We start from the raw sequence: 24,660 nt of genomic DNA on the forward strand, positions 1-24,660 counted from the left end.
TGTTCTCTGGGATGCCTCGGCTGTGTTCCTCCAACACCCAGCCTAATATTCTCACTCTGACTCCTCCCACTGGACAATGACAGCATCATCACTAAAATAGAATGTAAAGGAGTTCCCGTCGTGGCGCAGTGGTTAACGAATCCGACTAGGAACCATGAGGTTGCGGGTTCGATCCCTGCCCTTGCTCAGTGGGTTAACGATCCGGCGTTGCCGTGAGCTGTGGTGTAGGTTGCAGACGCGGCTCGGATCCCACATTGCTGTGGCTCTGGCGTAGGCCGGTGGCTACAGCTCCGATTCAACCCCTAGCCTGGGAACCTCCATATGCCGCGGGAGCGGCCCAAGAAATAGCAACAATAACAACAACAACAAAAAAGACAAAAAAAAAAAAAAAAAGAATGTAAATAGGTGCTCTTTTATTGAGGTAAGTGTTGGAGGGGAAAAGCAACACTCATCCTGTAACCTGGAGTCTGCCACATCCCTCTCCTCTGATGCCCTAGGTTCTGGAGCCCTGCCATAGTCAGGCTTAGGTGAGGAGGCAGTTGATGTAACTTGTAGGAATCCCACTCTCTCTAGCCAGGGGCCATCTGGTTGCCTTTGCTTCTATAGGAACAATAGAATCAGCGGGAGAATTGTTGTTTCTGCCTTAAAATCTTTGCTATGCCTAAGAAGTACCATTTTGGTTAGTTGCTTACAGCCCTGAGGGCTTTTAGTTTCTCTGAAACCTGGTAGATTGATAAGAGTTTATCAGTGGGACTTTAGTTGAAATATTCCAACCTTAAATCTATAGTAACTGTAGTGGACCTTGATAAAGAAGTGGGGAAGGAGTTCCCGTCGTGGTGCAGTGGTTAACGAATCCAACTGGGAACCATGAGGTTTCGGGCTCCATTCCTGGCCTTGCTCAGTGGGTTAAGGATCTGGCATTGCCATGAGCTGTGGTGTAAGTCACAGATGCAACTCGGATCCTGCATTGCTGTGGCACTGGGGTAGGGTGGTGGCTACAGCTCTGATTCGACCCTTAGCCTGGGAACCTCCATATGCCTCAGGAAGCGGCCCTAGAAAAAAGGAAAACACACACACACACACACACACAAACAAGTGGGGAAAATGACTTTTTTCCTTCAAATTAATTTTGTTTTTATTTTTTAAAGTGAAGTATAGTTGATTTACAATATTATACTAGTTTCAGGTGTACAACATAGTAATTTAAAATTTGTTAAGATTATATACTCCATTTATAGTTATAATAAAGTATTGACTATATTCTCTGTGCTTACAATATATCCTTACAACTTTTTATTTTATTTAAAAAAAAATTTTTTTTTATGCCATGCCAGTGGCATGTGGAAGTTCCTGGGCCAGGGATTGAATCTGAGCCACAGCTGCGACCTAGGTGATAATGGCTAGAGCCTTTAACCAACTGCACTGGGCCAGGGATTGCACCTGAGCCTCTCCAGCAACCTGATCTGCTGGAGTCAGATACTTTTTTTTTTTTGTCTTTTTAGGGCTGTGCCTGTGGCATATGGAAGTTCCCAGACTAGGGGTCACATCGGAGCTACAGCTACAGCCCTTAGCTACAGCTGCAGCCCTGTGCCATAGCCGCAGCAACATGGGATCTGAGCCATGTCTGTGACCTACGCCACAACTCATGGCAACGCTGGACCCTTAACCCACTAATCAAGGCTTGAGATTGAACCTGCATCCTCATGGATGCTAGTAGAGTTCATTACCGCTGAGCCACAGCAGGAATTCTTGCAGCCAGATTCTTAACCCACTCTACCACAGCTGGAACTCCTATGATATATGTGCCCCTTAGTTCCCTACCCCTGTATTCCCTGCCCCCTTCTCTCTCCCTGCTGGTAACCCCTGGTTTGTTCTCTATGTATCTGTGAGTCTACTTCTTTTTTGTTATATTCACTACTTTAATTTTTTTAGATTCCACATATAAATGATAACCTATGGTATTTGTCTTTCTCTGTCTGACCTATTTCACTAAACATATTACTCTCCAGGTCCATCTATGTTGTTACATATGGCAAAATTTCATTCTTTTTTTTATGGCTGAATAATATTCTTGTGTGTGTGTGTGTGTGTGTGTGTGTGTGTGTGTGTGTGTGTATCACATCTTTTTCTCACATCTTCTTTATCCATTCATCTCTGTCTTTTTTTTTTTTTTTTTTTTGGTCTTTTTGCCTTTTCTAGGGTTGCTCCCACAGCACATGGAGGTTCCCAGGACAGGGGTCCAATCGGAGCTGCAGCTGCCAGCCTACACCAGAGCCACAGCAACGTGGGATCCGAGCCTTGTCTGTGACCCACACCACGGTTCACCACGGCAATGCGGGATCCTCAACCCGCTGAGCGAGGCCAGGGATCAAACCTCCAACCTCATAGTTCCTAGTCAGATTCGTTAACCACTGAGCCACAACGGGAACTCCCTATACATTCATCTCTTGATCGACTCTTACGCTGCTTCCACATCTTGGCTGGAAAATGATCTTTTCTGAGATAGAATATAGGTTTAACAGGGAAGAGAATTTTGTCTTTTTTATTCACTGATGAATCCTAGTCCCTAGAACAGTCCTGGAACATATGGGAGCTCAGTAAATATTTGCTGAATTGAATTAAATTGACATTCGGTCTCTTTGCAAATTCAGTTTCCTATTTCCTGTCAGTCTCTGGGGCGATCTGTGGTGCTGTGCTTCTTCTTCTCATTGGCTCAACCTCACCTCCTGGAGCTTGGCAGGTGCACATGCTGGAGCTGAAGCCACAGCAGAGCGCTGACCACCATGCTTGGGTTTGTGCTGGAAGGGAAACACGTTTTTTCGCACAGAAAGCGTTGCATTCTCCCACCTGGGAATTTGTTTGACTGCTCTGGCCCTTCTTCCATGCCCAGAAAAAGTAGGAGCTGTTGTTTCACACAGGCAGTCAAACACAACATGCATAATCCATGCAGACGATGCCGAAGGTAATGGCACCATCTGTAGGGACCTCCGGCCTTTGCCCACGGCTGTCTCCCAGCACCCAGTGTAGGGCTATGGTCAGTAAATGAATGAAGGAATTAATGACATAACTCAATATTGTTACTGCCTCTTCTCCAGTTCTTAGTTTCAAAATATATTTTAAAGAACATGTTTTCCGAATCCTTGAGAAATATTCTCAAGAAGAGGCACTTCCAGTTATGGAACTGACAGTCCTAAATAGGTAGAATGTGGTATGGTTCTCTCTGAGGCTTTCTCTGGGAATACAGCTGGTGGGCACCTTTAGAACCTGGCCTTTCTAATATAACCGTCTACCGGTGCTTCTCTGCCCCTTTTGTTCTGCCACAGTGTCAGGTGAGATGAGGAAGAACTCCTCTAGGCCACAGTGCCCTGGGCTCCACACAGAGGGTTTCTGGCTCATTCCCCAACTGGCAATAGGATTGATATGTCACATTCTTCTCATAGGCTGGGAAGAGACCTCATTACAGATTCCTCTACTGCTCTTCTCCCAGGGGAAGTGTGAAATTCATGGTAATTCTCTGGCCAGAATTTTAAATCATTCATTCATTCATTCATCACCTACAATTTGACCTGCACCATTCTAGGCTCTGGGTAGACTCCAGCCCCTACCCGTGTCCCTACTGCCCACATCCCCACTAGGTCCTTCTAGATCACGTCCACCTGTGGTACACCTGGTGTCCCGTGACTTCTGCCACCCAGGAGATGAGAATCCTCAAACTCGGCACATTCTCACACAGGCTGTGCTCACTTCAGGAGTAAGACAAATTAGGAGTTCTCGTCGTGGCTCAGCGGAAATGAATCTGACTAGCATCCATGAGGATGCAGGTTTGATCCCTGGCCTCGCTCAGTGGGTTAAGGACCCGGCGTTGTCATGAGCTGTGGTGTAGGTCACAGACGCAACTGGGATCTGGCATCGCTGTGGCGTAGGCCAGTAGCTATAGCTCCGTTTCAACCCCTAGCCTGGGAATCTCCACATGCCATGGGTTCGGCCCTAAAAAGACAAAAAATAAATAAATAAATAAAAAATAAAAAAATAAAAGGAGTAAGACAGATTGAACTACAGTTGTCTGTTTTTGTTTTATTGGAACACAGCCTAAGAAGAAATAAATATTAACTTTCCAAATTCTCAATCATTTCATAAATAATAAGTTAACAGACATTACATTAAATAATATAGATAAAAGTATTTGTCTATTTTACCAGAGCAAACTGGTAGAAAATACTTCAGTGATTCTGATGTCTGAAATATATCTCAAAAAGTTTATGCTTTCTGCCTTGTGAGGTGATACAGTAGCAGTATGCCTGAAATATTTACTTTGACTTTGAAGTTTAATTACACTGCACATTAAGGCCCCCCCCTTGGTTGGCCTTCACTCTTGTTGAAGTAAAAACATCCTTTTCCTCCTCAAAAATCTTTTGCTTCGGTAAGACAGTTTGGTCTTAACTTTCCATTGTCCACTCGGTATTTATCACACCAAGAAAAACTTGCAAGTAGTCCAGGAATTGCGTTACTCTCCATCTTTCCCCTCCACAATTTTTCTATGAAAAGAACAAATAAGTATTGTGGGAAGTTGTCAGTTCCTGTAAACATAGGCACAGCCAGACAAATATACTTAAGTTTCCACTAAATGTTTTCAACTTACTTTTTGGCGGTCTATATATTCTTTTATTAAAGACAAGTTTTGGAATAGTTTTTCCACGGCATCCCCTCGTGCAGTTTGATTCTTCAACGTGTCTATTCCCTGAAAGACTTCTTCAATGCATAGTTGGTGCTAGATGAGGGAAATTTTAAAACGATAAATAATCAAAACAAGGTATAAAAATTTGGTCCACAATGGTAGTGTTTAGTGGTGTTTACACAAGTTCCCCTTCTCCAAAGAATTTTTTACTTGTTCCTTTTCCAAGTGGCAAACCACTTCACACTAAGACATACTTTCCAAAAGTAGATGAAGTTTACATAATTCCTGAGGAGTTTTATAAATGATATAAATTAACTCTCTAACCAAAACTAAAATGATTAGGAAATGTGATGCAAATGTACTGACTTCACATCAGTTTCCTTTTGTAGTTCCAGTTGGTAATTTTATTCTATGTAGACAAATGAAATCATATATTTTACATTTTAATATGACCAGACATACTGCAAATGTATACAGTTCCATTATTTAGTCATAAGAATTTAAATATGTGGAAATGACTCTTGATTTAGGGCACTCATCGTATATTTTAATGACTCCTGACCGTGATTCTAAAAACATAACCCTAACTTGCTAATACTTTCAGAAAGACATGAAAGTGAGGAAAACAATAATCAGAGCTGACTGGAGGGTAGGAGGCCCCTCTCAACCAGTGTGGAATTATTCTAGAAAGACCACCTAACACAAGGCTCTTTGAAATGGAGAAGTGACAACATCGAAGGGCCTGATCCACTTTTTTAATGGATTCTGTTTGTCATAAAATCATTCCTAATATTTCTAAGTACATACGTTTGCATCCACACACATAAAAGCAAAATGGACAAAATTAAATAATTCCAGTGATAACTAATGTTTTATAGCTTAAAATATGAAATTTACTTATTTGTGCAGACACTTATCAAATCATGATTTGACTTACATTTGTATGTACAGGAGTTGAAATCATCAAGTTCTGAAAAGGAAAGGAAATACATTCATTTATAAAGTACTCTAGCACACATCACTTTTAGTAAAATGCTTGCTACTAATATGGTTATCAGTTATATATTGCTATCACTCATAATTGCATGATTAATAACAGATCTTTAAAAAAGTAGCCACAGCAAATGATTACCTATATATTTAAAAAAGCGTAGGAATCAAAAAGAAAATTACCCCATCGCCTATCAGCAGAGTTCGATGAATGGAGAGCAGTGTCAAGGTCTCTGCCACCAGTCTATTCATGGTATTTTCTACAGCAATGGCACTAACGTAGGCAGCTCCAAGACCTAGCAAACTCAAATGCAGAAGCATTCTCATGGTTCTGAAATGTTCAACCTTTGCCTTGGCAAAGAAAGTGCATAGTACAAGACTGCATCCCCAACCAATTTATTCTCTCTCTTTGAGGAAATGAATAATTTCTAACAATCAGATAGAGAATGCCTAATAATGGTATATCGTGAAACAATGTTTCCAATGCCTTGTATCTTAAAACATAATTTTACTTTTGTCTTTTAATAATAAAAATCCCTGTTTTTTTCCCCTTTAAAAACATTTTCTATTACAAAAGAAAATCCTTAGGTTGATATATCATTGTCCCACATTTGAATTTCGTAAAATCAGAAGATGGAATTTTCTCTTAAAAGATGTATGTAAAAAGAACCATAATGTAAACTGCTAAATAGAATTTTATGTTAAAATACATAAATATTGGGAAGCTTTTTTCAGATCAAGTAAATGCTAACACAGTGCTATCTAGGTTGATCTGTCTTAAAAGGGACTGCAAATACTGGTGACTGAAGGTGGTGGCTAGAGCAGAGACCATCAAAATTTAGCAGGGTCAAGTTGTGTTCACTAGGGTCTGGATTAGGCTCCTTTCTGTTGCCAGTGATCAAAAACCCAACCCAAATTGGTTGAAGCCAAATGAGGGACTCATTCGCCCATAAAACCAGATGATCCAGGGTGGAGGCTCCTTTATGTTGTTTGCCTCAGTGACCACTATCTCCATTCTCAGGCAGCTCTCCCCCTGTAGACCAAGATGATGTCTGAACCCCTGAGCCTATGTGAACCCCATTCCTGAGCCACAGGAGAAGCAGACTGTGTTTTTCTGCTTGCTCATTTAAAAGTCCTAGAATTCAGCCTTGTTCACCCTTGAACTGTGGCCAGTGGTGTGGAATATATTGCTTGGCTCTCCCTGGGACTGGAGGTAGGCTTCATCCTACCCAAACTGCATAGCTGAGCAATTTGGGGTCCTAGGCAGTTGTGTGAGGGAACTGGATGCTAAGAAGGTAACCAAGGAATATCCTCCACAGCCACATAATGTGTCCCACATGGGGCAGGGGTGTTCTGTCACACCCTGTGTGGGCCTTGTATGAATAGGAGTGAACAGGGGAATCAGCCTTTATGTACGTTAGGCTCCAATATGTAATCCCAGAAGGGAGCAGGTGAAACCCCCTTCTAGATCACATACTTTCTTATTCCCTGGCCTGAGACACATGATGGAGTTGGGAGCCAGGGTTTGTAATGGAGGGTTCCCATGAGCATCTCAAAGTTGTACTGTGTTGGCCTGGAAGCCTGACTTTAGGATTATCTGGAGTATCTAGCACAGATGGTACCAAACACAAATTGCTACCTCCTTTTCCAAAGCTGGGTAGAGTTCCGTATGAGAAGTAGAGGCATCTGGGAGGTAGACAAGGCTTTTCCATGTGTCTAGTCACAGCTCTGCACAGGTGCGATAAAAGTAGTGTGGGAAGTGGCAGCCCTCCGGTACCATGTCTGGGTTTGTTTGCACTGATGTTTTGGGCTCTTGGTTGGACATGCCAGGTTTGAGCACCTGAAAGGCATTTTTCGTGAGACTGCAGGAGTGATTGGCTCATTGCAGGGGTGAGGTAGGAATCACAATCCACTGGATCCAGGGGCTCTTAAAATGGTGCTCCCAAAACCAAAGCTGAGTTCTAGCAGGTTTCATATGAGAGAGTTCACTCTGGCTCTCCCCTGACTCCTTTGGGCTACACTGAGGAAGCATGGACTTAGACGAAGTTTTCGGAGGAACGCCAGATGACTTATTTTAGTACCTTAAATGCACAAAGTTCTGAGTTTGGAAGTCTGTTATAGGCTTGCACAAGGAATCTAGGTGGTAAAGGACTGAGACACCACTTTACTAGCCTTCACTAAGCAGGAGAAAACTCACCAACCACTCATTGTTTTTAGGGAATGATGCTGGCTGGTTATGAGAATGAGCGAAATGAGCAAGATGTGGCACAACACAGGTTGGGGGGGGGGCGGGGAGGCTGCAGTAAATGGCAGCAGCGTGACCTGACTCCAGATGGCCAGTGCTGCTCAGCTCCAGCTGACTATTGCTATGTGACATCCTTGGATTTATGTTGCCCGATCATCCATCATTTCATTTCTTTTTCAAAGAAGCCAGAAATCCTGGTTATTATGTATAAGCTACTGATTTTTAAGTGTTGGCTATTCGTATTTTAAAAAATCACCTGGGGGCTATTTTGCAGCTTTTTTTTTTCCCACTGTACAGCAAGGGGGTCAGGTTATCCTTACATGTATACATTACAATTACAGTTTTTCCCCCACCCTTTCTTCTGTTGCAACATGAGTATCTAGACATAGTTCTCAATGCTATTCAGCAGGATCTCCTTGTAAATCTGTTCTAAGTTGTGCCTGATAAGCCCAAGCTCCAGATCCCTCCCACTCCCTCCCCCTCCCATCAGGCAACCACAAGTCTCTTCTCCAAGTCCATGATTTTCTTTTCTGAGGAGATGTTCATTTGTGCTGGATATTAGACTCCAGTTATGTGATATCATATGGTATTTGTCTTTGTCTTTCTGGCTCATTTCACTCAGTATGAGATTCTCTAGTTCCATCCATGTTGCTGCAAATGGCATGATGTCATCCTTTTTATGGCTGAGTAGTATTCCATTGTGTATATATACCACATCTTCCGAATCCAATCATCTGTCAATGGACATTTGGATTGTTTCCATGTCCTGGCTATTGTGAATAGTGCTGCAATGAACATGTGGGTGCATGTGTCTCTTTTAAGTAGAGTTTTGTCCGGATAGATGCCCAAGAGTGGGATATTTTGCAGCTTTTGATCTGCAGTATGACTGTGGGTCCCTATTGGAGGGTAAGTTATTTTAAAAACTTCCTATTAAAAATGGTGTATCTTTAAGATTTTTACAATTGTGGTGAAATACATGTAACATCTTAATCACTTTTGAGTATAGAGTTGAATAGTGTTAAATACATTCATAATCTTGTGTAATCCATCTCCAGAACTCTTTTCATCTTGCAAAAATGAAACTCTGTATTCTATAGCCCTCTCCTCCCAGTCCTGGCAACCATGCTTCTACTTTCTGCCTCCATGAATTTGACCATTCTAGGTAACTCATATAAGTGGAATCACATAGTATTTGTCATTTTGTGACTGGCTTATTTCACTTAGAATAGTATCCTCAAGGTTCATCCATCTTGTAGCATGTGGCAGAATTTCATTTTTTAGGTGAGATAATATTGCATTGTATGTATGTACTGCATTTTGTTTATCCATCCATCAGTGGACATTTGCGTTGAATCCAACTTTTTGCTATTTTGAACAATGCCACTATGAACAAGTGTATGAAATTACATTTCTTATAATGTTGTCATAAGTGATTAATTATTCCTCTATTAGTTTCATCTCTCCAACCTTATTGTAAATCTCTCTGAGCAGGGACCATAAAATAATGTTTTTGAAAGACGCTTATTAATGTAAAGCTGCCCAAAAAAGTTAATAGTTTTAATCTCCTATACAGAATTCCAAGTAATTTTTGTAAACATTTTAGCCTCAAGGAAATGGAGCCTAATTCCCATTAAGTGTGAGATACGGTTCATTTTATTTTTTTATTTTTGCTCCTTAGGGCCACATCCGTGGCACATGGAAGTTCCCAGGCTAGGGGTCGAATCAGAGCTGAGCCACCAGCCTACACCGCAGCCACAGCAATGCCAGATCCCAGCCGCATCTGTGACCCACACCACAGCTCACAGCAACGCCAAACCCACTGAGCAAGGCCAGGGATCGAACCTGTGTCCTCATGGATACAAATTCATTTCTGCTGAGGCACAAGGGGAAATCCACAGTTCATTTTAAAGAGTGCAGTCTGGAAGTGGGATTATGAGAGGAGTAACTTCGCAATGGAGGAACCTGGCAAATTTTAGCCAAATGATCAAGGTCAACGTTAACAGTGATAAGTCATGTTAGTGGCATGTCCCCTTAACAGGATGTAATGGGAATGGCATTTTACCTTTGTAGCCTTCCTCCCCGAAACTCATCAACTCTGTATAACCATGAGAAAATTGAAACCCAAATTGAAGGACAAAATAAACACCTGACCAGTGCTCTTTCAGACTGTCAAGGTCATCGAAAACAAGTGAAGTCTGGGAAACTGTCACAGCCCTGAAGAATCTAAGGCGACATGATGACTAAGTGTAATGCGGTGTGTTGGATGAGATCCCAGACAGAAAAAAGGCGATAGGTAAAACCTAAGAAAACCCCCTAAGAACTGTGGAGTCTAGTAATGTGCCAGCGTCGCTTATCTAGTTGTGACAGATGTACCACAGTAATGTGAACAACAGAGGATACTAGGTACAGGGTTACAGGGACTCTCTAAAATAAAAAGTTTATTAAAAGTAAACCTGCGAGGTAAAAAAGTTAATATATTATTATTGTTAAAAAGACTTTGTGGCGTTCTCTTGTGCTGCAGCAGGTTAAGGATTGGCATTGTCACTGCAGTGGCTTGGGTTGCTGCTGTGGCTTGAATGTGATCCCTGGCCTGGGAACTTCCACATGCAGAGGTTGCGGCCAAAAAAAATACTTTGTATCCCAGAAGTGTCATGCACCTGGGACCTTTTCACTTCACTAGACCATGAGCTCCTTGAGAATAAGGGTTTTGTTCAATTTATCTCATTTTTTTTTTGTCGCCATTTCTTCCACCGCTCCGACGGCATATGGAGGTTCCCAGGCTGGGGGTCTAATCGGAGCTGTAGCCATTGGCCTACGCCACAGCCACAGCCACAGCAACATGGGATCCGAGCCATGTCTGCAACCTACACCACAGCTCACGGCAACACCAGATTCTTAACCCACTGAGCAAGGCCAGGGACCGAACCTGCTACCTCATGGCTCCTAGTCGGATTCGTTAACCACTGAGCCACTACGGGAACTCCTAATTGATCTCTTTAAAAAAAAATTATTTTTGCTTTTAAGGGCCCCACATGTGGCATATGGAGGTTCCCAGGTTAGGGGTCAAATTGGAGCTACAGCTGGTGGCCTACTCCACAGCCACAGCAACGCCGTGACCTACACCACAGCTCATGGCATCGCCAGATCGTTAACCCAATGAGGGAGGCCAGGGATCAAACCAACATCCTCATGGATACTAGTCAGATTCATTTCTACTGCCCACGATGGGAACTTCTTTAAGTGATTTCTTTATCCTCAATGACCAGCCTATTATACACATACAATTCATGTTTATTGAATAAATAACTGAACGAAAAGCAGGTACTTGGTTGTATTAGTTGAACAAATTAGTGTGAATACTGCGGAAACTGAAGGAGTTTACTTCCCGGGGCCAGGGGCCTAAATAATAAAAACAACTTTGGCAGGACTCCTGGAAAAAAAGAGCAAAGCTGCAAGCTCATCAATGTGAACCACCATAGCATTTTTTTAAAAACATGCGTTACTTTAGGAGAATAGAAAGAAATGAGCTATCAGTATTCAGAATTTTAAAGAATTATTAGTAACGATATAGTTTAGAAAAAGAAATTTGAATGGTGTTGAATAGGTGGATTAGTGGGTAACATCCATCCTTTTGCCCTAAAACCTTTGTCTCTATCAGTGGTTTCCAAATCGGCAACCTGTTTTTAAAAACTGATAACTGTTTTTTCACTAACTGTAGTCATGAAGGTCAAATGACTTTTCTATGAACTGATTCTAATCAATCGACCAGGCATGATGCCACAGTTTTTTTTTGCAGTGACTAAGTGTAAAATGATAGCATCTCTTTCTTTTTTTGACCCTATTCTAACCTCTATCCTTTCAATTTCCAAGTATATCTTTTAAATATTTTTAATTGAATAAATAATAGTATAGAAAAATAAACAAGAACTTTTTCCCCTTAGCACAGCACCTACCAGGTTTTTGTTGACTTCTTCCAACCTTTACTAAGACAGCTTTATAGAGTTGTGATCAGTGAATGTGTGCGATTGGGTTTATCTTTTTTTTGCTTATTAATACTTTTTTTTTCCGCTGTACAGCATAGGGACCAAGTTACACGTACATACATATTTTTTTCCTCCCATTGTTGTGTTGCGACGTACGGCTTATTAATACTTCTCTCTCATGTAACTAATTATTATTTTAAAGGTTACCTGCTATTAGGTGAAACTGATGTACCACAGTTTGCTTCACCATTTGGGTTGTTGCTAGTATTCCACAATTACAAACAATGCTAAGAAGCTCTCTGTGTAATTTTTAAAAATATTTCCTGTGTTAAGGAACTGGTATGGTCATTTTATAGCTTTGTTACATTTTACTGGATTAACTATTTAAAAATATTCAATGCACAAAAAATAAATCTCATATTTTTAGTGTTTTACCATTTATAAAGCACTTTCACAAAATTAAGTTGGTTTCATCCTGATATCAGCACTGTGGGATACATTTCTTTCCCTCAAGATTCTTTAGCACTATCATTTAATAGGTCTGCTAATGTGATGAGAAATAAACCATGAAGGAAGGAGCGATGCAAGGAGCAGTGGTAATGAAAAAGCTTGATAAACACCTTGGTAAACCTAACTAAATAATGATGGCTTAAAAAAATAACTTAGGGGATTTCAAGACCACGTGGAACGAAAAGATTAAACCATGATAATGTGGGAGAATGAAAAGAGTGATCAGATTCAGTGCATTTTATGGCTCTTGTGCTGTTTGGAAGGATATTAAAGATATTAACTTCAGACTTCAAAATAGGCATGTGAAAAATTTAAGAATAACTACTAAAAGGACCAAAACAGAATGTATAACTTCAAAGCTAGTAGAATAAAACAAGGGAATAAAGAAAACTCAATCAATCCAGAAAGCAGGAAAGGAGAAATGGAAAAAGAATGGATGTGTGTATATGTATAACTGAATCACTCTGTTGCACAGCAGAAATTATCACAACATTATAAGTCAACTATACGTCAATAAAACTTTTTTTAAAAAAGAAAGGTACATCCAAATTTATCAGGAATAACAGTACACGCCAAGCTGCATGACATTAAAGGGTTAAAAACTAAGGGCTAGAAAGATATACTAGACAAATACTAATCAAAAGAAAGCCGATGTACTGAAATTGGTATCAGAAAAAGAGAATTTATGTCAAACTGTATTATAAGGATAAAGAGATTCACTAATAAGATAGTATCTCACGGTAGTTTTATTTTCCATTTCATTAATTATGATATAAGTAAAACTAAACATTTTTTTCAGCAGTAGTTTACCAAGAACTGGGAGCTTGACTGATTTGCTTTTTTAGTTCTTTTTATTTTAAAGATTAATCATTTTTATTACAATCTTTCCACCTCCTCACCCCCACCCTGTAGTTTTATAGTTTCCTACTGCTACAAAGTTGAAAATTTTTGTAATGGAATCTGGTACCTTGTCATGCCCATTTTTTCCCTTCAACTCATTATTTTTTCCTCAAGTATTTTAAAGTAAATTATAGTAAGCATGAAACTCTATGCACACTTCTATATGCATTTCAAAAAAAGAATCTTTTTTTAACATAGTAAAATATCATACCTAATATAATGAAAATAACAGTAAGGTTTTGTGTATGTGTTTTGTTTGGGTTTTTTTTTCAGCATTTTTTAATTTTTAATTTTTTAATTTTTTTGTCTTTTCTAGGGCTGCTCCCGTGGCATGTGTAGGTTCCCAGGCTAGAGGTCGAATCAGAGCTGTAGCCACCAGCCTACACCAGAGCCACAGCAGTGCGGGAGCTGCATCTGTGACCTACACCACAGCTCATGGCAACGCTGGATCCTTAACCCACTGATCGAGGCCAGGGATCAAACCTTTGTCCTCATGGACACTAGTCAGATTCGTTTCCACTGAACCATGACAGGAACTCCTGTTTTTTAGCAATTAATTTCCAGTCTACATTTGTATTTCCTCATGTATCCCTCACATCTCTATGTCCAAACCAGGATCCAATCCAGGACCATGTGTTGCATCTTGGTAACAGGAAACAAATCTCTCTTAATTCCCAACCATCCTTTTCAAGGGAAAAAAAAAAGTCTTTTAGAATCCTCAACAGTCCTTGTTTTAATGACACTAATCTGAGAGCCTGGGCCAGTGTCTTGTAACACATTCCACCTTCCAGATTGCCTTTTCCATCCTCGTGATATTATTAGCTTAATACTTCCTGTAAATTGGAAGTATAATCAAAGATGTGATTCGTTTCAAGTTAAACTTTTAAATTTTTATTTATTTGCTTTTTTTTTTAGGACCGCACCCACGGCATATGGAGGTTCCCAGGCCAGGGATCGAATCAGAGCTACAGCTGCTGACCTATGCTACAGCCACAGCAACACCAGATCCAAGCCACTTCTGCAACCTACGCCACATTGGATCCTTAACCCAATGAGTAAGGCCAGGGATTGAACCTGCAACCTCATGGTTCCTAGTCAGATTCCTTTCCATGGCACCACGATGGGAACTCCTAAACTTTTTTTAAAAAAGAAACTGCATATGAGGTAATGTTGGCTACTTCATGTTAAGAACTCAGGAGGAGACATATGATGTCTGGTTGTACAGACATTCAATGCCATTGGTAGGTATATCCATCACCTCCAAAAATTTCTTTCCATCTTCTTTATTTTTGTTTTCTTTCTTTCCTTCCATCCCTCCTTCCTTTTTTTTTCTCTCTCTTTCTTCCCTTCCTTCCCTCCTTCCTTCCTTTCTCTCTCTTTCTTTCTTGATAAGAATAGCTAACACAGATCTACCAGATTGGTTGGGAGTTCCTGTTGTGGTGCAATGGAAAGGAACCCAACTAGTATCCATGAGGACGCCAGTTCAATCCCTGACCTCACTCAGTGGGTTAAGGATCCGTCTTTGCCATGTAGGTGGCAGACACGGCTCGGATTCTGTGCGGCTGAGGCTGTGGCAAAGGTCGGCAGCTGTAGCTCCAATGTGACCCTTAGCCTGGGAACTTCCATATGCCATGGGTGTGGCCCTAAAATGCCAAAAAAAGAAAAAAACAAAAAACAATGAAAAAACCCTGCCAGCTTGGCAAAATTCAAACTATACAATATAGAATATACGCACAATGGCATACAGTATTTCTCTTATTATTCATCTTGCATAGCTGAATTGTGCTCTTTTTTTTTTGACAGCCCCAAGGCATATGGTGTTCCCAGACCAAGGATCAGATCCACGCTGCAGTTTTGACTTAAGCCACAGCTGGGGCAATGCAGGATCCTAACCCACTGTGCGGAGCTGGGGATGGAACCTGTGTCCAAGTGCTCCCAAGATGCTGCTGATCCCCTTAGGCCACAGCAGGAACTCCACTCTCTCTTTTTTTTAACAGTGGCATCTGCAGCATATGTAAGTTCCCAGGCTAATGTCAATTAGGAGCTGCAGATGCAGGCCTAAACCATGGCCACAGCCATGGCAACACTGGATCGAAGCTGCAGGTGGGGCAAGGCCAGATCCTCAACCCACAGGGTGAGGCCAAGGATCCATTCTTAGGGAGACAATGTCCAGTTCTTAGGGTCCTTAACATGCTGAGCCACTACAGGAATTCCTGAACCTCTTACTTGGTTTTATTTTTTTAGGACCATACCTGTGGCATATGGAAGTTCCCAGGCGAGGGGTCCAGTTGGAGCTGTTCACAGCAACGACAGATCCAAGCCACATCTGCAACCTCCACCATAGCTCACAGCCAACACCAGATCCTCAACCCACTGAGAGGAAGGCCAGGGATCAAACCTGCATCCTCATGCAATCCATAGTCGGATTCGTTCCCCCTGCCTTACAATGGGAATTCCCTGAACCTCTTATTATAAAGGGATCTATTCCTGGCATGTGGTGGTACTTTCAAGAATGGATTTCCTTCACATATTTGCATAACATGTTATAGTTTTAAAACAGCTTTTTGGCTTTTGGTCTACAATAGCAGTTTACAAACTTGGTATTAAACACCTTTCTACACTCGAGCTTTTATGTGAGTTATAACTATTAATATTTACTCAGAACTAAAATTGAGATTTTTTTTTTTAAATGCACAACACTATACAAACACGTTAGCCATCATTGCAATTGTGTCTCCATACGTCATGTGATGACTAGAAAACACTGTACGTTAGGGAGCGAATGAAGCGCAAAAGCAAACAACGTGTTACTATTGTTAGAAAAAGTTTTCACACGAATGGACACCGGACCCCATTCCGCTGTAGGAGACCCGAGATCACGCTTTGAGAATCGCTGCCCATCACAAGTCTTTGTAGTCCGTTAGCGTTAACTCCTCCCGGTGCCGCCTTGCCCTTAACAGAGCAGAATCCACGCCAAGGGGGACCGGGTTCACACTCCCGTAAGGAGGGACGGCTTCCGGAAGCCAGAGCTGCGCGCGCACCGCGAGCCTCTGACTTCCCGGCGTGCCCCGGGGCGGCGTAAAAGCGCGCCGGCCGCAGAAACGCTTACGTGACCCGTGGCGCAGCGGAGGTGGTAGTCTGTGAGTGCCCACGGTTGCGGGGGTCCCTAGGCGTGGGTTCTGCGGCTCCCGCTGGCAGCCCCGGACTGGCCCCCACCCCCGCTTTCGCCCTCCTGCCAGGAAGGAAGCCCGTGTGGGAGGAACGGTTCCAGCCGGAGCCTTCGCTCGCACCTGGAGCCTCCCAACCCTGGTACTCCCAACCCTGGTACTCCGAACCCCGGTACGGAGTCCTTAAGGCCCACGCTCGCCCTCCTCCGGCCTCACTGCTAAAGCTTGGTGGGCCCCCGGCTCTACACCCTTGGTGTTGAGAAAAGAAATAATTTGCAAACATGTCCCGGATCGAAAAGATGAGCATTCTGGGCGTACGGAGTTTTGGAATAGAGGATAAAGATAAGCAAATTATTACTTTCTTCAGTCCCCTCACAATTTTGGTCGGACCCAATGGGGCGGGGAAGACGGTAAGTCTTGAGTATCCGCCTTCAGTTTACAGGTCGCCACATTTTACAAATCTGAGGAGTAAAATACCTGCAGAGTTCGGAACTCTTGATTAGGAAGAGAGGAGTCTTGTCTGGCTCAGCTCCTGGGGCCCCGAGGTGTACCTGGGCTTCCGGGTGACTCCCGGCCGCGGGGCGTGGCTTGGTGTCCCTTCGGGCCACAGCGACTTCATGTACCCACCAAACACGCTCCTGTGTCCAGGCCAGTCCGATGGACAAGGTTTCTTTGACAATCCCAAGGGGCCAGGAGCTACCTCAGCGAGCTCACAGTCCCACAAGAAGCCTTTTTGTCCTCATTGATATTTTTTGAACGCTCCCTAGCATAGCATTCACTTCTGGTAGTTATCCCAGTACAGGGTTTATTTAAAATTATAAAGTGTAAATATGTGACTTTTAGAAGAATCTCTATCCGACTGAGCATAATACATGATAAATAAATGACATAATTTAAAAATGAAACTTGCATTGGGGCTTGGTTAAATTGGAAACTATTTTGTTTTTAGGATGCTCTTCCCTAATCAAAATTAAAAATTGGAATACAGCTTACACTGACGTTTTAAAGCCCTGGAAATATTTAGAAATTTGAGTTGAGCCCAGGATGGAATGCAGTTACAGGAAGAGAGTAGCCAAGAGGCTCTGATTTGAAAGGGTGGTTTGAGAAAAAGCCAGGTGATCCATGGTAATAGGGAGAAGAGTAAATGAACTGAAAAGTGTAGAAAAAGAGATAAGGTTTAACGTTGAGAGCTGAGTGCCAGACTCTTGTCTACTTTTATTTGTTTATGTAAAAATAATTGAATGGTTATTATGTACCTAGCTTTGTATTGAGTGCGCCACCTAAAGAGAGACTTCTGTTTTGTGTTTATGAGCTGCAGCTGTTTGAATACAAATTTTTTGCTTCACATTTTATTAGCTGTGTGACTGGGCAAAAGTAACCTAAATGATCTGTGCCTTAATGTTCCCATTTATAAAATGGAGATTAAAAATAGTTTCTAGGGAATTCCTCTTGTTGGTCACTGGTAATGAACCCTGCTAGTATCTAGGAGGATGTGGGTGCCTGAGGATGAGGATCCCTGACCTTGCTCAGTGGGTTAAGGATCCAGCGTCACCAGTGAGCTGTGCTGTAGGTCACAGGTGCAGCTCGGATCTGGCGTTGCTCTAGCAATGATGTAGGCCAGCAGCTGTGGATTCAATTTGAGCCCTAGCCTGGGAACTCCCATATGCTGCAGGTGTGGCTCTAAAAAGAGAAAAAAAAAAAGTTTTGACAGCCTGGGATTAATGTGAGAATTAAATGCTTAATATATGTAAAGTGGTTAGTATAATACCTAGTACTTAGTAAGGTCTTTGTTGGTACTAGCCATTTATTTTGTTTCAATTCCTTAAAAAATTTCAGCATGGAGTTCCCGTCATGGCGCAGTGGTTAACGAATCTGACTAGGAACCATGAGGTCGCGGGTTCGGTCCCTGCCCTTGCTCAGTGGGTTAACGATCCGGCGTTGCCGTGAGCTGTGGTGTAGGTTGCAGACGCGGCTCGGATCCCGCGTTGCTGTGGCTCTGGCGTAGGCCGGTGGCTACAGCTCCGATTCAACCCCTAGCCTGGGAACCTCCATATGCCGCGGAAGCGGCCCAAGAGATAGCAACAACAACAACAACAACAACAAAAAAAAAAAAAAAAAAAAAATTCAGCTTTATTGTAGTGACATAAAAATTGTAAGCTATTTCAAGTACATAGCATAGTGATTTGACATATATACCTTGTGAAAGGATTCCCTTAATTAACACATTATCACCTCACATATTTATTTATCTTTTTGTGTGTGTGAGAACATTTAAGTTCTACTTTTGGTAATTTCAGTTATACAATACAGTGTTATCAACTATATTGACCATGTTTTACTTTAGCATTGTTATTAATAACTTGACTTAGTTTAAAGGGTTTTAATTAGAAACAGAATTTTTCCCTCAAATAATAATACTTTATTTCAGTATACCTTCCTAATTATGTAGCTTTTCTGTGAACCTAGAGCAATTATTCTTAAACGCTTAATCATATTTATATTGTGTTTTTGTTGTTGTTGTCTTTTGTTTTGTTTTGCTTTTTTAGGGCCACACCCATAGCATATGGAGGTTTCCAGGCTAGGGGTCTAATTGGAGTTGTAGCTGCTAGCAATGCCAGATCCAAGCAGCGTCTGCAACCTACACCACAGCTCCTTAAGGGCAACGCCAGATCCTTAACCCACTGAGCGAGGCCAGGGATGGAACCTGCAACCTTATGGTTCCTAGCTGGATTTGTTTCTGCTGCGCCACAAGGCAACTCCATTATAGGTATTTTTAATTAAAGTATTGTTGGTATACAGTATTGTGCCAGTATATTATAGGTTTTATAATGTCAAATTTTATCTGATCATTTATTTTATAGTCTTATGGTAATATTTTTATAATGAATTACTACTTTATGATTAAATCCTACATTTCTCTGATAACTAAATAATATAATTTTCTGTTTTTTTAGACCATCATTGAATGTTTAAAATATATTTGTACTGGAGATTTTCCTCCTGGAACCAAAGGAAATACATTTGTTCACGATCCCAAGGTAATGATGCTAGTAAAACTTTGTAATATTTTTTTGTCTTTTTTTTTTTAGGGCCACACCAGTGGCATATGGAGGTTCCCAGGCTAGGGGTCGAATTGGAGCTGTAGCCGCTGGCCTATGCCACAGCCACAGCAATGCTAGATCTGAGCCTTGTCTGTGGCTTACACCACAGCTCAGGGCAATGCCAGATCCTTAACCCACTGGGTAAGGCCTGGGATCGGACCTGTATCCTCACGGATACTAGTCAGATTCGTTTCCACTGAACCCGATAGGAACTCCATAACTTAGTATTTTTAAAATAAAATTTCTATAATTATTAAAGTGATGATAGCTTACTGTGGAAAATTTGGCAATGGAGAAATACGAAGATATAAGAAAGTCACCCACACACAGCCTTACCACCCAGTGAAGCCATTGTTGACGTTTTCTTGTATTCTCTTCTGTACATACTGTCTTACATAGTTGATGTCCTACTTTAATTTTGTATTCTGAGATTTTTTTTCCCACTTAGCATCATAAGTCCCATGTCATTAAATTATTAATCTGGGTGTTGGTACATGGGTGTTTCTTCTCATATTTCTGCTTTTTTGTATGGCTGAACTCTTTCCTACCTAAAACATGTAACCTTTTATGAACATTTTTAATAATTACATAATTTTTTTACATTTATATTGCTTTGTTTTTCATTGAAGTGTACTATGATGAAAATCTTCGTGTATCAATCTTTGAATTATGGTGTTTAAACTATTAATGTGTGTATAGGAGATGGACCTTTCTGTACATATTTTGGCCTATAGATTTTTCTTTTTTTTTCTAATTGAAATGTAGTTGATTTACAATACGGTGTTAGTTTCAGGTGTATAGCAGAGTGATTCATTGTTGTATATACACTTTCAGATTCTTTTCCATTATAGGTTATTACAATAATAACTGAATATTGTATTGAATATTGTTCCCTGTGTTATACAGTAAATCCCTGTTGCTTATGTATTTTATATAGTGTGTATCTATTAATCCCATACTCTGAATTTATGCCTCCCTACCCCCAAAAGGTTTTTCTTATTATATTTTTACTGGGGTCATGTTCCTCTCTCAGTCCCCATACCCCGCAAGAGTTTGTTGTGTATTTCTTCCAGGCTTTTTCTCTTTTTATAAAAACATCTGTGTGTGTATGTGTGTGTGTGTGGAGTAAAGTGAGAGTTTGTCCTCACATAAATATTTTAATACATCAGAATTTTATTATACCATTGTATAAATTACTTAATGAGTGATATACTGAAGATATGTTAAAATACATATACCTTTGTTTTATTATTTTTTATTACTAAATAGTGTTCCGTTAGTTTATATTCTCTATTTAACTGACCCACTGTTGATGGTCTTTTAAGTCGTTTCAACTTTTATATCAGTAAAGATAACTGTAATTATGAAAGTATTGATTTTCCTCTTAGAAATAGTAAGTCGTGGAGTTCCTGCTGTGCCGAAGTGAGTTAAGAATCTGACTGCATAATGGAAAAAAATAAAAATCATTAAATAAAAAAAAAAGAATCCGACTGCAGTGGCTTGGGTTGGCACAGTGGGTTAAAGGAGCTGGCATTGCCCCAGATACAGCTCGGATTCAGTCCCCTGGCCCAGGAACTTGCATATGCCACTGGTATAGCCATAAAATGAAGAAAAAAATAGTAAATCATTTAATACGTTTACTGAGTTAACAGTGACTATTTTTCATCTTCTCTTTCCTTAAACCTACAATCTACTCTCATCAGTTGATGATCTTGCCTTGTATTTTATTGAAAAAAATAGAAGGAATCAGATGCAAAGTCCTCATTTCCAGTCATAAAATCTATCAGGCTACCCTGCATATGTACCCATACTGTTTTCTCCTCTGTGTTAAAGGTAAATTGTTTTTTTGTTTTATCTTAAGGTCATTTAAGTCATCCTGAAAGCTGGATCTAATCAGTCCTTTTTGCCAAGTCTAGCATTTTACATTTCACTTGTCCTTGCTCCTATATCAGCAGTTTCTCCTCTTTATGAAATCATTTACATTAGCATATAAAGATGCTCTGGTAGCTCTGTCCTAAATGGACAAACCTCACTTTACTCCAAATCAGGCTCTGGCTACCACTCTTTGTTCCAGTGCATAGTAAAATTCACAAGAGTTGTATGTACTTAATGTTTTCACTTTATTGCTCCCCCCTTTTCTCCTCAGCCTACTCTGTTTAGATTTTCTCCTCCGCCCCCCCACTAAAACTGCTCTTGTGAGGTCACCAGCAATGTCTATGTTGCCAGGTAAAGTGATTATTTTCTAATTCTCAGTAACTTCTCTGCAGATTTGATATAGTTTGTTTTCCCCCCTTTTAAAAACCATTGCTCTCTTGACTTCCATGACGCCATAATCTCATACCTCCTTTTTCACTGGCCATACTTTAGTCTTCTTTAATGAGTCTGCTTTTGCCTGACTCTTGGGCGATCTCACTCACTCTCACAGCTCTAAGTAATGGTTATATGCTGGTGACTCACAAATTTATGTATTTAGCCCTAACTTCTTTCCTAAGCTGTAGACCTATATATATCCAGTGATTTGTTTGGCTATTTAATGGACATCTCAAATTTAACATATTCAAAACAGAGCTCTTGGTTCCCTGTCCACCCATCCCTCTCACTTCTTAAGCTGTTACTCCCTCAGTACTCTCTAATCAAATGATTGATATTATCCACACATTTACTCATACAAAACCTGTGAGCCATCCTTTGAGTGATTCCTTCATTTTATCCTGTTTCTAATTCATAAGCAAATCTTACCTATGCTTCTAAAATATATCCAGAATTTGTCCCTTCATTTCGTCTCTACTCCTTTCCTAGTCCAAGCCACCACTCTTTTCCTTTTGAACTATTCAAGTAGTCTCCAAACTTGTTTTCTTGCCTTATTCTTGAAGCTCTCTCTTTTTTTATATAGCAACGAGTTACCTTAAAATATTTGTTCATTCATTCAAAAAGGAGTGAGTCATTCAAAATATGAGGGAAGAACATTTCTGTCAATGTTAACACTAAGTGTAAAGTCCCTGAGGTAGGAGCATGCTTGGTGTGTTCAAGGGATCATGAGGCGAAACAAAATGGCAAGAAGTCTAGTAGAAAATGAAGTTAAAGTAGTTGAAGGGGCTAGATCCTATGGGACCTTGTGTTCTAATTTAAATAGGAATCTATTGGAAGATTTTAAGAGGGTCAGGGCATGATCTCTCTCTCTCTCTCTATGTATATCTATAGATATCTATCTATAGGTATGTAAATGTATAGATAGATATCTATCTATAGATATGAAGATACATAGATATATATCAGGTGGTTTTTTTTTTTTTTTTTTTTTTCTCCTGCCTTTTGGCATATGGAGTTCCAAGGCCAGAGAGAGATCCCAGCTGCAGTTGCAGCATGTGCTACAGCTGCAGCAGCACCACATCCTTAATCCACTGTGCCATGTCAGGATCGAACCCGCATCGCACAGCTCCAAAGATACCACCAATGCTGTTGCGCCACAGCAGGAACTCCATGATCTATATTTTAAAGTGGTCGATCTAGCTGCTGAGAGAAGACTGTAGGTAGCAAGGGTAGAAGGCTGAAGACTAATAAAAGGGTTTTTGTGGTAATCCAGGTGAGAAATATTGGTGGTTTGATTAAGTAGTAGTGAAAATTGGAATTTGTGAGAAATGCTTGGTTTTGATGCACATAGTTATATATATATATTTCTATTTTTTAAATTTATTTATTTGTCTTGATGAGATCGCATAGGAAGTAAATATAGAGATGTGAATCTTAAATGCTTGGTTTTGATGCACATAGTTATATATATGTGTGTATATATATATTTATGTAGTCTTAATGAGATCGTATAGAAAGTAAATATAGAGATGTGGATCTTAAATTAAATGCTTGGTTTTGATGCACATAGTTATATATATATATTTATGTAGTCTTGAGATCTCATAGGAAGTAAATATAGAGATGTGAATCTTAAGACCTGAGCCTAGAGCACAGTAGCATTTAGAAATGGTAAAGAGGAAGAGCCAGCAAAGGATGCTAAAAGAACAGTCAGTAAAGTAAGGAAAACAGAGTGGTGTCTTGGAAGACAAGACTAAAGTGTCACAAGGAGGAAGGAGTTATCTTCTGTGTCAGGCATGTTCATAACTCAAGTAAGAGGCAGATTTGGCTTTGTTAAGGCGACCGTTGGTGATTTTTATAAAACTAGTTTTAGTAATCTGAGAAAGCAGGAACTAAGGAAGTGAAATACATAGAATTTTTGAATGAATTTTGCTGTAAGTGACAAGAGAGAGCAATAGCTGAAAAGGTTTGCAGGGTCAAGGAGAGTTTTGTTGGCTCTTGTTCTTGTTTTCTTATGTGTATGGGTGCATTTATTTTTTTTGGATGTTTCTATGTTGATTGATACTCTGGTATCCAGTCTCACCGATCACCCTCCCCGTTTCCAAATGCTTTCATCTTTTTGGAGCAGTTTTTTCTCAGCTATCTTCTTATGTCCTCCCTGTGTTTCTTCTGGCTGTGGTGGTTTAGCTCTCTTCACATACTGCCCACTTTTTGGTTTCTCTCATTTCCCATTTCTGAGCTCCCACCCACACTTGTTCATCAACTCTTCTCTCCTGAGTCACTCACACCTCTTACTGTGGGTGGAGCCATTCCCCTCACCTGAATTGCTCACATCCCTTCAGTTTTCCTAATATGCTATGTTCCTCTCATCATTTCACTTCCTCCCATCCTCTTATATCTTCAGCTACTCTTGTCTTTCCTTTTCCTTATTTTAATTTGATCCTGCACCTAATACTCTTTACCTTGTCTTAAGCAAATGCCTGAGTTTTTCTCGTTCTCCTCAATAATTTTTTTTTTCTTTTTTAGCTGCCCCATGGCATATGGAGGGTCCAGGCCAGGGATCAGATTTGAGCTGCAGTTGCAACCTAAGCCGTAGCTGCGGCAATGCCAGATCCTTAACCTAGTGTGCTAGACCAGGGATTGAACCTGTGTCCCAGCACTCCCAAGATGCTGCCGATCCTCTTGCACCATAGCAGGGACTCCAGTTCTCAGCAATTATTCTTAGCTATCTTATCTGTTCCTATCTTCTTAGGAACTTTGATCTCCATGTTACTCCATT

General features: G+C 40.7%; 3 protein-coding genes across 5 annotated transcripts in view; 2 read left to right on the forward strand and 1 right to left on the reverse strand.

Annotated features, from left to right (window-relative positions):
- Positions 1 to 19,487, forward strand: part of SLC22A5 (solute carrier family 22 member 5) — a 186,835-nt gene extending 167,348 nt beyond the window's left edge. Inside the window, exon 14 of one of the 2 annotated variants that reach the window (XM_021085423.1) lies at positions 19,425 to 19,487. The gene's annotated coding sequence lies outside the window, so the exon portion shown is untranslated. The remainder of the gene's footprint in view (positions 1 to 19,424) is intronic. The other variant, XM_021085427.1, reaches the window with a different exon arrangement.
- Positions 4,055 to 18,053, reverse strand: IL5 (interleukin 5). Of its 2 annotated transcripts, XM_013995115.2 has the most exons (5): positions 16,948 to 18,053; positions 5,849 to 5,961; positions 5,613 to 5,645; positions 4,640 to 4,768; positions 4,055 to 4,535 (listed from the first exon to the last, which is right to left on the reverse strand). In XM_013995115.2, exons 2-5 carry the CDS (start codon positions 5,915 to 5,917, stop codon positions 4,437 to 4,439), a joined length of 330 nt encoding a protein of 109 aa, XP_013850569.1. In that variant the 5' UTR covers positions 5,918 to 5,961; positions 16,948 to 18,053; the 3' UTR covers positions 4,055 to 4,436.
- The window catches only part of RAD50 (RAD50 double strand break repair protein), a 94,729-nt gene continuing 86,440 nt past the window's right edge, over positions 16,372 to 24,660 (forward strand). The window contains exons 1-2 of the mRNA XM_003354274.4: positions 16,372 to 16,880; positions 19,425 to 19,508. Of these exons, the coding sequence (XP_003354322.2) occupies positions 16,752 to 16,880; positions 19,425 to 19,508 (213 nt within the window). The 5' untranslated portion in view covers positions 16,372 to 16,751. The remainder of the gene's footprint in view (positions 16,881 to 19,424; positions 19,509 to 24,660) is intronic.

The sequence above is a fragment of the Sus scrofa genome, chromosome 2 (assembly GCF_000003025.6).
Source record: "Sus scrofa isolate TJ Tabasco breed Duroc chromosome 2, Sscrofa11.1, whole genome shotgun sequence".
Taxonomy (NCBI): domain Eukaryota; kingdom Metazoa; phylum Chordata; class Mammalia; order Artiodactyla; family Suidae; genus Sus; species Sus scrofa.